The 16,552-nt window shown below is 57.2% G+C and overlaps 1 protein-coding gene across 3 annotated transcripts in view; it reads right to left on the bottom strand.

Annotated features, from left to right (window-relative positions):
- Positions 1–981: 981 nt before the first annotated feature.
- Positions 982–16,552, bottom strand: part of DNM1 (dynamin 1) — a 41,625-nt gene continuing 26,054 nt past the window's right edge. Inside the window, exons 12-22 of one of the 3 annotated variants that reach the window (XM_090274805.1) lie at positions 15,001–15,071; positions 14,728–14,779; positions 14,511–14,522; positions 12,450–12,563; positions 8,578–8,687; positions 7,638–7,749; positions 6,644–6,814; positions 5,379–5,620; positions 4,810–5,025; positions 2,650–2,686; positions 982–1,036 (exon numbers count right to left, since the gene is read on the bottom strand). In XM_090274805.1, the coding sequence (XP_090130931.1) occupies positions 2,665–2,686; positions 4,810–5,025; positions 5,379–5,620; positions 6,644–6,814; positions 7,638–7,749; positions 8,578–8,687; positions 12,450–12,563; positions 14,511–14,522; positions 14,728–14,779; positions 15,001–15,071 (1,122 nt within the window). In that variant the 3' untranslated portion in view covers positions 982–1,036; positions 2,650–2,664. Of the gene's footprint in view, positions 1,037–1,479; positions 1,716–2,649; positions 2,687–4,809; positions 5,026–5,378; positions 5,621–6,643; positions 6,815–7,637; positions 7,750–8,577; positions 8,688–12,449; positions 12,564–14,510; positions 14,523–14,727; positions 14,780–15,000; positions 15,072–16,552 lie in introns of those variants that run through there. The other 2 variants (XM_090274804.1, XM_090274803.1) reach the window with 2 other exon arrangements.

The following is a 16,552-nucleotide window of genomic DNA, read 5'->3' as shown; positions in this document are numbered from 1 at the left end:
GGCTTTAAGGGTTGGTTCTGCCCTAATGGTTGACAGACTCAGAAGCCTGATCTGATCTGATCTAATCCTGGGCAGGAAAGCAGGGGCAGGGAGCCGGCATCCAAGAGCTGACTTCCAGGACAGGTGGTTTCCATTCCATGACCTTGCCCTCTGGTGGCCTGTTTGTTCTGTCGCTCCACAGCGCCCGCCCACACCCCACATCACCCGCCAGGCTGAGGTGGTGCTCCTGCCCCCTGGTGGTCAGAGCAGGATTCACAGGATGAGAAACCGCTAACCTCCAGGTGCCTTCCCAGGCCTTGGGAAGGATGGGGTTTTACTTCACCCTTCCTTACAGGACCCTAGCCATGGCTGGGCCCTGCACCCCAATGTTTAAACCTTCATCTCTCCCTGAGTGGCACAGAGAACACAAGCCAGCAGAGCACACACTGTTCCCCATCGTCCACAAATGGGTTTTATTCTCAGCCAAGACAGCAAGACTGGTAGCGGTCAGAGAGCCACGCAGCTGCCAGTACAGCACCCCCACACACAAGGAGGGAGGGATGGGAAGGTGGCAGAAGGGGGCTGGCTGTCCACAGGCCGGCATGACAGGGAAGCTCATCGGAGGTGGCACGCTTTGGAGGATGGCAGGTGACAGTGTTTCCTTGTAGTTGGGTCACAAGACTCCTCAAAGACAGCACAGTAATTCCCAGCACAAGGGGTGAGGCTGTGGCAGCCGTACGTGCGTGCGTGCGTGTGTGTGTGTATATGTATATATATATATAAGTATTTATAGATATTTATAGAACAGGGCAGGAGTAATACCACAGAGGGGCACAAGTTTCACCGTCACACTGGGTGTGTCAGCTCACCACCACAATAGACTAAGTCACAGATGAAGGGGGGAGGCTCTGGGGCTGGGAAGCCACTGTCAAGTCACAGAACAGCCATCCAGGCAGGCTTGGAAAGGGAAGTCTCCGAAGAATAGAAGGGATCTGGTTAGAGGTCGAAGGGGGGCCTGGGGCTCTCAGGACGGGACGGACTTGCCTGGCCCGACCGGCTGGCAGGTGCAGAGGAAGCCGAGAGAGAACAGGAGAGAGGAGGGAGAGAGCTGGTAAGGCAAGGGCAGCTAAGCCCGGCTGGGGGGAGGGGCGGGGGGAGGGCAGGGGAAGAAGATGCAGGTGAAGGTGTGGGTAAGGGTTCTGGAAGAGGGGAGACAAGAACGCGAAGGTGGGAGGGAGAAACCGGAGGTGGGGGGGCAGAGCTTCACGGGGGTTGGGGCTGGGGTCTGGGCTGGAGGCTGGGGTGGCCCTCCCGCTGCCACACACGCTGGTCTCTCACACACCACCAGGCAGTGCACCCACAGCTCCAGACACATGCTCAGCCCCCTCTGAATTCCCTCTTCTATGGCCCCCCCTATCTTTCAACCCACTGGCCCAGGCCACTGCTAGCCTCAGGGAGGACAGGGCTGTGCGCCCCACACAACGGCCACCAGACCTGATGGAAAAGACAGGAGAAAGAACACTGTTTGAACCAGGAGGGCAAAGCTAAAAGGCTGACTGGAGGGGGCACTGGAGGCCCCTCTGGGTGGGCAGAAGGCCCAGGAGTCCTCTGAAGGGACCCTGGGGAGGCAGGGGGGACAGGCAGCTGGATGCCAGTGGCCACAGGCTTATAAGTCTAAGAGGGGAGCCTCAGCTGGTCGGGGGACTGCAGGTCGCGTAGGTGAGGCTGGGCCCTTCCTGCTGGGGAAAAGCAGAAGAAGGACAGTCAGTGGCAGGGGCAGAGCGGCAGGTGGGTTCACTGGGCGAATTCTGCAGCCTGGCCGGGATGCAACTCAGAGAGGAGCAGACTTGCCCAGGTCAGCAGACACTGTCATCCCCTAGGCTGAAAAGTGCAGGCCACCTCTAGGAGCAACAGGCCCAGGTCTGTGAGCCCATAGGCTGGCTGTGGCGCTTCCTCTCGGGCTGAGAACCCTGCCTTCTGTCATGCCCTAGCAGGCGTGACAATACCAAGGAGATAAGGGAAGGAAGGGGCTGCGGGACCCTGCCTCGCCTGTGAGGTGTGTGTTCTGGGCTGACGGTGTGGTTGGGACCCTCAGGCTTTCAGAACTCATCGAACAACGAGCCTTTGTCCCACATCACCGCTCAATAGAGGTGGGACTCTGACCTCCTCTGCCCTACAATGGATTCAGTCCCTAGAGCTCCCAGGCTGCAAGCTGACTGTCCTGCCCCAGCAGCGTGGCTCCGATTGAGGAATGAGTACGGCACCCCCAGGATGAAGTTCCAAGTCCCCTGGCTGCCTCAGTCCAGTGTCACACACAACCCCCTCTAAGCTCCCTGCCCCTACGCCATAAACCACGAGCCCTCTGCCCTCTGACAGCTCTGGAGAGCACCCATGTCTGCCAGCTTGGGTGCGGAGCCTGTCCCAAGAGCTCCCCAGGCTCAGCCATGGAGATCTTGAGCAGTGGCACTGAGTCCCGAGGCTCGCTGAGAAGAGAGGTGACAGAGCCAGCTGGCAGCAAGGACAGAAAAAGGAAAGAGTAAGTCTGGAGCTGCAGAAGGAAGAGGGAAGAGAGCCTGGCTCTGAGGTCCTAGGTATGCCCCCCAGAGTGGAGCTGGTGCAGCAGGGGACAGATACACCTTTCATGCAGCAGGCTGAGAGGCAAGTACCTACCGTGGCTGACGCTCCTCAGGGGTCACTGATAGTGATTCTGAAAGACAGCACGAAATCAACATGGCAGTTCACACGCACGGACAGGGCAGGCCTGAGGGTGGGGGACACGCACACGCACACGCACACGCCCGGGCGTGCACACACATGCTGTGAGGCCCCATGGCCCCGCATGCACACACTGACACAATGCCCACAAACAACACGCACACACCTCCCCCACCTCCCACTGCCCAGCACCCCCACTGGCTGGCGCGTGCAGCACGTATCTGGGGCATGCAGCCACTAGGCACACTGAAGCACACGCGTGGCCTGAGTCACAACACAGAAGCTCGCCCGCATACAGGAGGCATTTGCACCAGCTCCCTGTACACTCGTGCCTGGTGTGCTCAGAGGGCCACCTGCAAATCTCTGTGAGAAACAGGTTTTGCTTTCTTAGGGCCAGCTGTCATTTTTCTGCCCAAGAACCTTCCATGGCTCCCTACTGCCCATGGCATTGAGTCCCAGTAAATCCAACTTCTCTGTGGACTTTGAGGGTACTCCAGCTTGTGCCACTGCACCTAGGGCGACCTTTGCTTATTCTCCCTCATTCGACCTACACTCCGCTCTGGCCAGTGGCTCTCCTTAATGCATCTCACACCAAACCTATGCCCACACTGCCGCTCCCTACCCAGATGCCTCCCAGCTCCTCACCACCTGAGCCTTATCTCAGTCAGCACCCAGACTCACTGAAGTCAAGCTGCCTCGAAGCTCCCCCAGACTGCTTTCTTCCCCAAGGCAGGACCATGATTTACCAAGTGTTTCCTGTGTGTTAGCAAAACTGGAGTTAGAGCAGGTACCAAATCTTAAAGTTCCCATATGTCAGACCTCAGCACAGACCTGGGTATGTCAAAGACCTTTAAGAATCTGAACTCACGTTGGAAGTTAGCCAAGTGCTCCTAGAGCCACATCTGCAGTTAATGGGGCATTCCTCTAGCCACTGTCTCCCTTGATCCCCATACCAACCCTGGGAAAAAGGCAGAATGTTAATTATCATTTGGTAGACAGGAAACTGGGGCCCTGGAAGGAGGGCAGGGTGAACCAGAACCTCTGAACCTCTGAACTCCGGTCCAGTGCTCTTGATCAATACCAGGCTGCATGCTTTACCCCATCTGGTTTGGCCATCAGATCACCAGACCTCAAGCCCGATCTCTGCTTCATTTTGGGTTCACGGAGGCTAGACCCCCATGGCCCTACCCTTCAGCCATCTGGAAACATAAGTAGATGCTACTGGTCTGATGTGTCCTTCCTCAGAGAATATGTCCAGTAGGAACAGGACAGACTGTTAGATATCAGAGTGAGCTTCCTTAAAAGGGGGCCATGGATCACGAAGGCAAAGCCAAGAGATGAAGTAGAATCCTTTTCCCTGGAAATCTCTGGGAAAGGGGCAGCCTTCAGCCACTCCTACCCCACACCCATCACAGTGGCCCAGGACAGGTAGGGCCAGAGGCAGGGGAAAAGAAGAAAGCCATCACATTGCCCCATGGTTCCCAGACCCTTTCCCAGCTGCTCCATGTCCTACCCCTTGCCTGGGTGCCATTCTTACACTCTCACACCTGTGTGCACGCCCCCACACACATCACACACCTTTCTGGTCACAGTCACAGGGTGGCCTCTGAACTGTGGGTCAGAGGCGGGACACTCTCCTGGGGCTGCTCAAAAGAGTCAGGACTGGGAGTGGGGTCATCAGGGTAGCCCTGAGTGTGAGTGAGCAAAATACATACATCCGAAGAGAACCTGGGCTCAGTCCTCTGACCTAAGGTAGACTCACGGGGGATTGGGTGAGAGAAGTAGACAAATGCAGAAGGGAAAGGAGGAGGAATGCAATGTGTGGGAAGAGTGAAAAAGGAGAGAAGCGCCATGCAAGTGCTTGAAAGAAGAGGACAGGGTAGGATGAGCCCCACGGCCCCCTCCCCAGAAACGACCACCTCCGGGACTCAGCACTCCCTGGGGAGCAGGCTCCGCCAGCCCACGGCCACACCTCCCGCGGTTCCGGCACCCGCGATGCCTTGAATGAAGAGGGCCGGTTCTGGCGGCGAGGGCCGATGCTGCAGAATCCAGCCCCATCTCCCTCCCGGCCACGCCCGCCAGCGGTCTCTTCCGCCGTTTTCAGCACCTACTCACCTGGGGACCCCAGGCGGGGCACGGTTGGGGCGCGAGGGCACCTGGGGGGGAGGGCCGAAGGGGTCAGGGGAAGCCCCCGGCCTGGAGGGCACGGGGGGCGCTGCCCCCAGGGCGGACCCAGCAGGCGGAGGTCCAGGAGCAGGGCCCCGCGACCCGGGCCGGGCTGGGGGCACGGCGGGGGCTCGGCGCTGCGGCGTTGGGCTGGACGTGGGTGACCTGCGGGCGACAGAGCGCGGAAGACAAGAGGGAGATGAGCGGCTCCGCCCCACTCCAAAGCCCCGCCCATCCAAGCGCAGGCTACGTCCATGCACGCAAAGCCCCGCCCCAGGTGAGCTCTGGAGCTTAAGCCACGCCCCCAGTGGCTCCGAAGCTGCAGCTTCACCAAGCTCCGCAGCCAGCGCTCCACGGCAAGCCCCGCCCAGCAACAAGCCCCGCCCTCTCTAAGATCCTTCCCTCGCTCCAAGTGGGAGCTGCCCCGGTGACACGGGCGCGCCACTGCCCGGTCCCGGCCCTCCTCCCACGGGCCCCGGACAGGGGGGCTTTGGGGCCGTGGGGGCCGGCCCTGGTACCTGCGTCCAGCCGGTACACTCTGCACCTGCAGCCAGGAGTCGTCCACGGGAGGGGGCATGGGCGTGCTGACAGTGGTCGTGTTGATGTCCCCGATGATGCTGAGAGCCTCCTTCAGTGCGTGGTACATGCGCAACATCTCGTCCCGCCGCTGCGCTTGCTCGGCTGACTCCTCCATCAGTGTGTTCTGGTCCCCGCACGAGTACAGGTTGGCCAGCAGCTCCGAGAAGATGAATTCCTTGGTCTGCGTGCCAGCAGGTGAAGAGAGGAGAGGGCTGGGACCTGACGCCTGTCTGCCTGCTCCACCTTAGGCCCTGCTAGGACCGTGCACTGGACTGGAAGCTTTCGGGTGGGGAGGGGATTTGCCTAAACTCGGTGATATCCCCTGCCCCTTGCCCTTTTCTTAGATGGTCCAGAGAGGAACAGGGACCTGTTCAAGGTTACAGCTCTGAGAGCACGCTCAGGGACTATCAATCATACACCTAGGACACCCCTTTACTCATCTTTTTTCAACCTCAGTTTCCTCAGCTGTAAAAGCATTAGTTAAACCCTTTCCAAGGACTTGCATGTTCCACTAGACCAAAATAAGGAAGACAGTTTAAATTTTTCTGAGCCCTCGAGTGACAGGTTGTGAGTATGTGCCTGAATTGGAGGAGATGTGTCTTGATGTGCAGGGCAGGGGTGGGTTACTTGGCCTAGGCTCTGGGGCATTCATGGAGAAATGCTAAGGTTTTATTTATTTATTCTTATGCCATAGGCCTATCTTTTTTATTTGTTATTCAGGTATGTGTTGAGCACCTCCTATGTGCCAGGCATTGTGTTGCTATGCACTTTATATTCATTTACTCCTCAACTCTATTATTTCCCATATTTTACATGTAAGGAAACAGGCTCAGAGAGAGTAGTTTGTTTGCTTAAAGTCACACAGGGAATTTGTGGCAAAGCCATGATTCAAACAGTGACAGTGGTTCTGTGGAGTGTGTATTTCAAAACATGATCTGGGTGTTCTCCAAAAACACAGATTCCCAGCCCCTTTTGTAAAGTTTTCAAGCATGTTTGGAACAACTTAAGTATGTGAATCTACAAAATAATATATGAAACTCACATTATACGTTTTCCTGCTAGTGGTTCTGGTGTGGACCCTTGCCTCCCTCCCTAGACCTGGTCCCACTGGCCTGGCCTATGCTTTCCCCAGGCCAACCTGGCTGCCGTCCTCCCTGCTCCCACAAGAGCACCTGCCAACCCCTCCAAGTGGGGGTGCACCCACATTGTTAATCATGAGGTGCATGATGGTCTTAGGCATGAGGTCCCGCACGGTCTTGTTGACGATGGCCATGTAGGAGTCTACCAGGTTCCGGATGGTCTCCACCTGCCGCTCCAGCTGCGGGTCCATGGAGTGCATGAAGCTGTCTGACCCATTGTCCTCGGCCTCGCTGGCCTGTCGGTGGGGACAGAGGGCGTCAGGGTGGCTGTGCCCTTGAAGCCGGGTTCCAGGCATCAGCCCCTTCCCTCCAAGGGTACCTGGGACACTGAGGCACAGAGAGAAGCAACTGGCCTGAACACATGGACACCGGCTCCCCCATAAGCTCTGGGTCTCTAGGCTCTGCTCATCCCAGTGCCTCTCAGGACCCCAGACCCTTGTTTGACCTTATTTTGGCGCTGATTCTAGGGCCTAGAATTTGCCTGTTTCCCCATTAATAAATTAGGAAAGGACATCACGAAGGTCCCTTCTTGATTCTAAGGACCTGGCCAGAGGTGGTGCCAGGCTGAAGATGCACGGCAGAAGGCGAGGGAGGGGCACACTCACTTTCTCCTTGTCCTGGGAGACCCACACCAAGATCACAGAGGTCACCACATCAGCATTGCCACCGCGGCCGGCACCAGCAAGCAGAGACGAAGCAGACACACAGAGGAAAAGGGGAGGGATTGAGTGAACCCAGGGCACTGTATCTCAACTCTAAGGCAACTCCAGACATCGCCACAGTGAAAGAGGAGCGAAAAGAGAAGGCAGTCACAAGAAACCACCATCATATGACAGGGATGCAGGAAATGCCTGCCACCTGGGGCAGAGAAGTGGACACGTAAAACTGCTGTTGGAGGATGGGGGGAAGGCTTAACTCTGACCCCGCCCCAGGACAGGAAGAGGAGGGGTGTCTGTTATTTTTTAGCTCAGTGAGGGCTCGGAAACATGGCATGAGGATGGGACCCAGGACCCCTCTTATAAGCAGCTTGCACCCCCCCCTCCCTGCCCTACGACTCACCCCAACACGCTCGGGGTACACTCCAGCCCTCAGGAAGGAGGCCTTCCAGCTATCCACCTCCTCCTGTGTCTCGCAGGCCAGTTCCAGCTGCCGATAATCCTTGTAGACATTCCTGCAAAATGGGGCAGGCGGTGAGGGGAGACAGGGCGGAGCCCCTTTTCCTTGGTGCTTAAGGGCATGCGTGGACTGGGGTCATCACGCCTGGGGTCCGGTAATGGCTTCCCCTCTTCCCAGCTGGGTGACCCTGGGCGAGTCCCTTCCTCTCTCCAAGCCTCAGTTTTCTCATCTGGAAGATGGATTAACAATAATAATTCCCGCCTCCTAGGGTCACTGTGAGGACTGAGTGAAATGAGCGGTAGAATGCTCAATTAGGAGGGGACTGAGCACTCATCTGAGGGCACCTGTGACAGCGCGGCCCCTAGTGTGGATCTCAGCCCCACTGGCTCCCTCCCCGGCTCTCTGGGGCCTCCCCTGATGGTAGCTATACTGAACCCTCATCTCTGAGTAGGAGAAAGCCCATCACAATCAGTCCTGGATTGGAGGTGAGGTGCCTGGTACTGCCACTGGTCCCCATGGACACTTACCAACATGAGAAGGGGACCAGGCCTGACTGGGGCTCTTTTTTGTCCACAGTGCCTGGCAGAGTGTATTATGCAGAGCAGGCACTAACCAAGTGACTGTGAAAAGACAGGAGTGGGGGAGGCAGCAGGAAGGGAGGAAGGAGGAGAAGAGAGAGAGGGTGGGCGGGAGGGAAGGGCTGGACCTGATGCCCGGCACAGAGTAGGGGTTCTATAAATATCTGTCAAACGGAAGACTCGCTATGGGGCTTGGGCAGGGCCCTCTCCTCTCTGGATCTACATACCCCATTTGTCCTCAGTGGGGGTGGTTTGGGGCTTGCAGGGTCTGGGGCCCCACAGCCCTGGTGGGGGGGGGCAGGCACCTCTGTTCTGTGTTGAAGAGGGCAAAGATGTGCTTGCTCGACATGAAGCCCTTCTCCACGTCTCGCAGCTTCAGGTTGTCCACTGACAGCATGTATTTCTTCTCTTTCTCCTGTGGGTGGGGCCATGGGCGAGGTCAGCACGGTTCTCCGCTGTGCTTCATTCCTCAAGAGCGCTCTGCGCCGGGGGCACCTGGGCTGTGAATCTTCCCAGTGGCCCTGAGCTTCTGGGACCAGCCCCTTTGCCCTATGCAGGTGCTGGACCTGCTGGGCACCCCTGCATACCTGCCAGAGCCCAAGAGCCTAGGCTGGCAAGATGAAGGGTGGCCCCCACATCCTGCCCAAGAGAGCTCTGGAGGCAAGCCAGGTCAGCCCCAGCCAGGGACCACCCCCCCGCTTCCCCCCCAACCTTGCCCTCAACTCCCCACCCTGGAGCCTCTCTTGCCCTTGGCCTGGCTGCTGGGCCTGCTTTGGATAAGCCTCTGACTTCATTTCCTGACTGCAGAGACAGGAAGGGGGGCCACCAGCCCCTCAGCTTCAAAGGGCTGGCTCAGCCCACTCCCCCCAGACACCCATGTGTTAGCAATCAGTATGTAGCACAGTCCTGGAGATGGTCTGTGTGCAGACATGTGCGGCTGTGTGCAAGCACATACAAGCCCAAACACATATCCTATTTCCATTTTGTGCATGTGCCCAGTGAGTCTGTGTTGCACAGCTGTGTGTGTGAGCATGTGTGTCTGAGGAGGTGCCCGGCACAGCTGTGTGCCCATGTGAGCATGTGTGTGTGCCCAGGAGGGTGTGCGCACACTTTTGGAGATGGCTGTGGCAACTGTAAAAGTCTATGTGTTTGCATGAACATGCCTGAGGCACACAGGCTGTGGGTTCGCATGTTTGTGTGCATACAGTTCTGTGTAACGGGATGGATATGTAGTTAATCTGTAGCTGTCTGGGAGGAGTTATGTGTATCTGTGCATGGCCATGTGGGTGCCAGGCCTATGTGCCCATGTATGTAAGCCTGGTGTGAGTTGACATGTCTGGAGGCGGCCGTGTCAAGGGGAGGGGCTCAGAGATTGCAGGAGAAGGGACCCCAGGATGGGGCTCTGGGAGGAAGAGAGAGGTTTCTGCTCTGTGTAACTCACTTGTCTACCCAATGCCACAGGCCCCGCGCTGGGGGGTGTGGTCTGTGTGGGTCTTGGGGACTCAGGACTTGGACAGGAGCCTCACCCATATCTCAGGTCGGGGGCGGGGGCTGGGTTTAGGAGAAGCCCGCTCCCTATCCTGGCACCATCCTGCCCACCTCCCTCTGCTCCCTGCGCCTGCCTGGCCTGCGCAGCCACATAAAGCCCTCTTTATGCCAGGCGGGTGGCCGGGCGGCCGGCAGCCCCGGAGGGCGGCTGGGGGAGGAGAGGAGGAAGTCGCACACGAGGCCAGGGAACATCTGGAAGCGTTCGAGGGAGGCCCTGCGCCACCGCCCTGCGCTCTGGGGTTGGACTCTAAGCAGGAGTGGCCTCCTTCCCCCACCCTCCCTTCCTGCTGGCCGGCCCCCTCCCCAGGCCCCTCCCTCCCAGCCACAGCTCCTGCTCACCCCTGCCACGTCAAAGGAGGCAGACGGGGAGCCGGGAGCAGAGAGGGGAACTGGGGCTGACCGGGCTGGGGCTGGGGGCCTTGGATCTCCAGGAGGCAGGGCCGCTACTCCTGCCCGACGACGGACACTGCCGTCCGCACGGACCAGAGGACACGTCCACTCCGTCTACCCAGTGTTTAGACTATCTGTTCAGGACTCCCAAATTGTACAGTAGTCTGCACATTGGTTAGGCTGGCTGGGTTAGACCCTCGGCGCCGCTGGAGAGCTGGACCGACTTCCGCCACCCCAGAGCTGGAGCCCGGAGCTGGGGCAGGGGGCATGGGGGCACAGGGCGGGCTGGGAGGGGGTGCAGAGGGGTGGGGGTGCCACGCTGCTGTGAGGCGGGGTGGGGGTGCTGATGGGTGGTGAAAGAAGCCTGAGAAGGTGGGGTGGGGGGAGTTAATGAGGACTGGGGATGTGGGTGGTTGTCTGTCCAGAGGGTCGCCCAAGTCCCAAAGACCAGAGGGCGGGTGGCTGGGGGGAGAACGGCGACAGGTCACTCTCCCCCACAGCTGGGACCACCTCCGCGTCCCCAGGTGTTCTTGTGCAAAATTTCAATCACATCAACACACACACACCACCTCACCTCGCCGTGCACACCCCACAGCTCAGGCAGGCGCATCCCCAAGCCCACACTTCACATCACACATCCATGCCCCAAGCGCGCGCACACACACACACACACACACACACACATCACAAGTGCACACACGAGGAAGCACCCCCCACATACCCTCCCAATGGAACCCTGGTCCTCTCCCATCATACACCCTAAATACATCCATGTTCTCAAATACGGCACACACACCCCTCCCCTCCGCAAGCCCGCCCGCCACACCACACACACTGACACGCTGAGCATGCACACGCGACCATCCAGTCATGCTTCAGGCACACACAGTCTGCCCCCGCATTCACATGAGAGCCTCCCCTACTGAACATACCTAGATGCTTCCACCCCAGACACTCTCCTCCACAACGGCCCGCACACAGCCGCCAGGCCCGCCCCCCCCAGCCCAGTGCTCGCTCCCACACCCACGCCCACTCCCCATGTACACCCAGCGCCGGCTTCCACACCACTAAACTCAAATGTACACACAAAGCTCAAAAGTGACCTCTCCGGGTACGCGGCGGGGCCTCTCCCAGATGCCCTCCCCCTCCCCCGCAGTGTAACCAGTCAGCCCCAGGTCTCACTGTAAGTTACGGGGCCCACAGTGGCCACCCCCCAGCCCCTGGGGGTTGTCTAGGAGCCGGCCTGAGTGACAGAGCAGGAAGCGACCCCCCCTCACCCGCCTGCCACGCTACCTCACACTCCATCCCTTCCAGGGGCCCCTGTGCTCAGGGAGAGGCCAGGGTTGAGGTAATGAGGTCCAGATGGCTTGGCGCCCCTGCCAGTGACGACAGAGGGTCCCGCCCAAGGTGGGGATGGGGAGGGGGGCCTGCCCAGGGTGACTTGGAGGAGGCAGAGATCAAGGCGTGGGGGTGGGGGACCATAATCACCAGACCCCACCTTAAGCCCTGCGTGCTCATTGAGAGATGAGAGCACCCGCTCCCCCAAGGGCCCCCTCAGGAAGCCCCCTTCCCCCATACTGTGTCCAGCTGGAGTTCATTACCACAAGGCCCCCCTCCCCGCCAGCCCTCCCTGCTCTCTCTGGTCACCTCTGGAATCCAGATGTAGAAGCCAAATAGACTCATTCTTAAAGGAGACCAGCAGCCAGGGAGGGAGGTGGTGGGGCGGGGGCGGGGGTCTGTGTGCCCCACTGGTCAGGGAGGGGTTTTGAGTGGCACCTCTGTGGGACCCCATCGCTTCTGCTCCCTCAGCCTGGAGGCTCTCCGAACATATCCCTTGGTCTGCTGGAGTCTGGGGGACTGGGGTGCAGGGGTTAACAGGGTGTCTGGCGGCTGGACTCTGTGTGTCACGGGCCTGTGGGGGCCACAGAAGAGGCGGCACGCCCTGGAGCGGGAAAACAGGAAGCCCACAGGGCTGGCGGGGTTGGGGGGCCCAGCAACCTTGCCCACCCCTCCATGGTCCTCAGCCCCGAGCTCCCCAGCCCTGCCAGGCCATCTTCTCTGTCCCGCTTGGGTGAGCCCCCAGGATTGCCTGCCCCAGATCCTTGCAGCACACCTCCATCCAAGGATCTTTTTTAAAAACCCCATGGGGTGGTCCAGTCCACACCAAGCCAGTGGTAGGGCCTGAGCCTGACACTGGCCACCAGCCAAACCCCTTGATGGCCAGTGGCCCTTTACTCACCTCGTCATCCTTGTACCAGGACAGATTCTCGGCAGTCAGCACAAACCAGTACTCCTTGGAGCCCCCTTTCATAATGCCAATGTTGTTGATGGTCAGCCAGCCCTTCCGGATGACCTGGATGGTGAGGGGGCAGGAGGTCAGAGGGCAGAGACCAGGCTCCCCCGTAGAGGATGGGGCAGGCAAAGAGATGCACTAGAGAGCTCACCCCTCCCCCAACTCTTGGAGGCCTGGCTGGTCAGGGAGGGTGGGGGCCAGACCTGCCCTGGTTTGAACCACGAGTGAACAGGTTGGAAGTGAGAGGAAGGCAGAAATCAGCTCAGAACGAAGAGCCTTCTGACAGTCAGAGCCATCTGAGCAGGGGACTGCTGGCCTCAGCAGGGGATGAGCTCCCCACCACTACAAGTGTGCAAGGACAGCTTAGGGGGCCAACTGGGCAAGACAACTCTGCGTATCTTTTCAGCTTCAGATCTAATTTATTCTGCGTCTGGTCTCTGACCTCAGGGACTTTGCACGTGCTGCAGGTGCCTCTGCCTGGAAAGCACTTCCCCTCCTGTTTGCCTGGCAAATTCCTACTCACCCTCTGGGTATTGGCTCAGAAGTCACATTCTCAGGCAGCCCCTCCCTGCCCCCCAGTAAAAGTCAGGACCTCCATTATAATCTGTTATCACTCTCTTAAGCCTTCTTCTGTGACAGTGACTGATATTTTGAATCGATGCGTGTATGTGTGTATCTGTTGGGGTCAGCCTCTCTTAATAAATTGTGAACTCTCGCTCACTGTTGAGCACCTTGCAGCGTGCTCAACAGACAGTACATGATCAGTAAATGTATGTGGCAAGAATACACAATGCGACAATAGTAGGATCCAAGAATCTTTGGCCCCAGGCCCCGGACACAGGTGGGGTGGTAGGGAGTGGGGGCAGGGAGAAATCTCAGAGTAGCAGGCAAAGGTCTGTTTCCTCAGCAGGAAGAAGCTGTCCCCAGGACTGTCTTAAGCCATCATCACAGACCAGGGCCCTTGGAGTGTAGTCCAAGGGCAAACCCACTGCCCAGACCCGGGTGGTGGGCCAGACAAAGGGGATAGGGAGCTGCTTCTTCTCTCTCCCTTGGCCTTGACCTCCCCGCTTCTCTTCTGAGCATCCAGAGAAGACCAAGCAGCCGGGGGCCTGGCCTGCTTCTGAGACCCTCGAAGCCCTCCTTAACCCTCTCAGGCTTCCCCATGAACCTCCAGGAGAACCTAAGTCACATACCAGATCAGTAGCTGAGCCATTAACAGGGACACGACAACCTGGTGCCCTGCGACTCCTCTCCCACCCTGTCCCAGTCCAGTGAAGATTACTTTAATTTCTTGTCATGTCTTTGTAATTGAGTCTGAACACCACACCCGGCACTCTGTATCTCAGCCTCTGACCAGCAGGCCTTGCCACCCTGCTCCTTGCCCTGATTTGCAGCATCTGTCCTCCCTCGCCTGCCCCAGCTCTGTCCTCCTCCCTGCTCATCCAAAATCCCCTCCAGACCCCCTGCACCGGGGGCCTCCCCCTCCCTGACTCCCACTCTGCCTGGGCCATGCCTGCAGGGCCAGGTCTCCAAGATGCAGGGCCAGGGTCTGACGCCTGCCCAGGGGCCCGCACAGTGTTGGCACCAGCGAGTGTTCGCTGAACCAGACTGCCCTGGGATACTCCATTCATTAATTACTTTGTTTTACTGAGCACCTATTATGTGCCAGGCAAGCTTAAAAACATGCTTCTTTCTCATCGATCCACCATCCAAAGATATTTAAGGAACACCTACTTGGTGCGAGGCCCCTGCCAGGCATTTTCACCCACCACAGCCCACATGGTCTGCCTCTGGCTGAAAGGATGCCTAGCTCATGCGCACTGACAGGTTGACGGGACTCTGCCTGTGGCTAGGCCTTCCCTCTGGCCTGAGAGCACGTGTGCACACCCTTGGGCTGCTCTGTGCAAGCAGCTCAAGCCAAAGGGTACCCTCTTGCCCATCCCCACTACCAATGAGCCCCTTCCTCCCCTCACTACACAAGCCAAGTGCCCCAGTCCTGGTACTCACCAGAATCTCATCCTGCAAAGTGGTAACCATAGCAACCACGAGAAGCATTGGGAGAGAGGAGAGAGGGTTACTGAGGCAGAGTGGGAGGCTTGTGGCTGGCGGCTGACAGGCTCCCGGGCCCCCGTGGGACCCTTCTCCTTGGGGGAGGGGGCTCTCAGAGCTCGGCGTCCGTCCGGCACCCTCCATCCCTCGGGCTGGGGCACCGGGGCTCACTCACCTGGTTCCCTGAAGCCTTCTTCTTGTTCATCTGGCTGCTCCTCTGCTGAGCACTAAAGGGGAGAAACTAGTGAGTCTCAGAACTTCTCCTTTCAAGAGGCCCAGCTCCATTGCCACTGCTCGGGGGGCACCAAACCCAGAGGGTTAATCTTGGCCTGGGTCTCTCTCTCTGTCTCTCTCTCTGTCTCTCTCTCTCTCTCTCTCTCTCTCTCACACACACACACACACACACACACACACAAGGTGTCCCTTCCTCTGCCCAGGGAGCACTCACTTGGCAAAGCCTATGAAGTCCTCATGGTTGGTATTCATGTAAGCCAGCTCAATATCGATGAGGAGCATGACCTTCAAGGACACACAGGTCAGGAGGCAGGTGGAAAACACACCACAAAGTTTTCAATGTATGAAATAGTTACAGAAAATATAGGATTCATAACAAAATTAATCCACAATCTATATAGTAAATGAATAAATACATATGTACGAGTATCTGTAATAAATAAAGAGTTCCTACTGAAGAAACACAAATCAAAATAGTCAAAGAACATGAATGAATTCATAGAAGAAATGCATATAACCAACAGGATGCATAGCTCATACTCATTAATAAAGAAATGTAAGTTAAGACCATGAGGCCCTTTTAAACTTATTAATTTAGTACTAAATAGTGATAATGACCAGTGTGGGCCTAATTGTGAGAAGATGAATTCTCTCATTTACTATGGGTGGAAGTATAAATTAGTATCAAATTCTTGGAGGACAAATTGCTAATATTTAACAACATTAAAGTGCGCATACTCATTGCTAGACCTATATCGTACAAACTCATCACGTGAGCAGACATATATGTACCAGGGTGTTCAGGGTGGTGTAGTTTGTAACAGAGAAAACTTGGGAACGAGCCGATGGCCGTCCACACGGGAGAGAGAGGATGGTACCCTCTAAACTGAGCTGGTCAAAGCATGAGGAGTTTCTCGGTACTGGCACAGGAAGATCCTCTCTGCAAATGACTGAGAGCAAAGGGATTCCTGACCAAGGCATGATGACAGTGACATTCCTGATGCACCCTGCAGGGTTCAGTCCCAGGACCTGCTGTTTCCTGAGAGCCTGGGGCCGGCCCTCAGGGAGCCCAGGTTCCGCAGTGGCGAAGACACAGGACGGGAGGCACGTGACATGTCTGACGTCATAGGTGCTCACCCAACGTCAATGCCTACAATTAATTATCTTCAGAGAAGGAAAGGCATGACACACACGTGGCAGGAATGTGGTTCTCTAAGATTAAGATGGAATCTGGAATCTGTGTGAGTCCAGGAAAAATGCCTGGGAGGGGAAACCGGGGACAGGGCAGAGTGATGGAGGGACACTTACTTGTAATTTAATCATGTCTATACAGATTGAATTTTTAAAAAAATATTTTATTGATTTATTCTTAGAGAGAGGGAAAGGAAGGGAGAAAGAATGTGTGGTTGCCTCTCACGCGCCCTCAACTGGGGACCTGGCCCGCAACCCAGGCTTGTGCCCTGACTGGGAATCGAACCGGCGACCCTTTAGTTTGCAGGTCGGTGCTCAATCCACTGAGCTACCCCAGCCAGGGCTATACTGATTGAATTTTTAAAAGATTTTATTTATTTATTTTTAGAGAGAAGCAGGGGAGCGAGAAACAGAGGGAGAGAATCGAACTGGCGACCTTTCGCCTTGCAGCACAACAGCCAACTGAGCCACACTGGTCAGGGTGAGATCAGTAAGAAGTTACAAACAACATCAAAACCAAAAATGTGGGTGACTGGGGACAGCACAAGTGTGGCACAGGGAGATTAAGGATAGAA

This window comes from Furipterus horrens, unplaced genomic scaffold (genome assembly GCF_987537825.1).
Source record: "Furipterus horrens unplaced genomic scaffold, mFurHor1.1.pri manual_scaffold_4, whole genome shotgun sequence".
Lineage (NCBI taxonomy): Eukaryota > Metazoa > Chordata > Mammalia > Chiroptera > Furipteridae > Furipterus > Furipterus horrens.
Note: the sequence above shows the minus strand (reverse complement) of the source record. Positions and strands in the feature narration are given on the sequence as shown.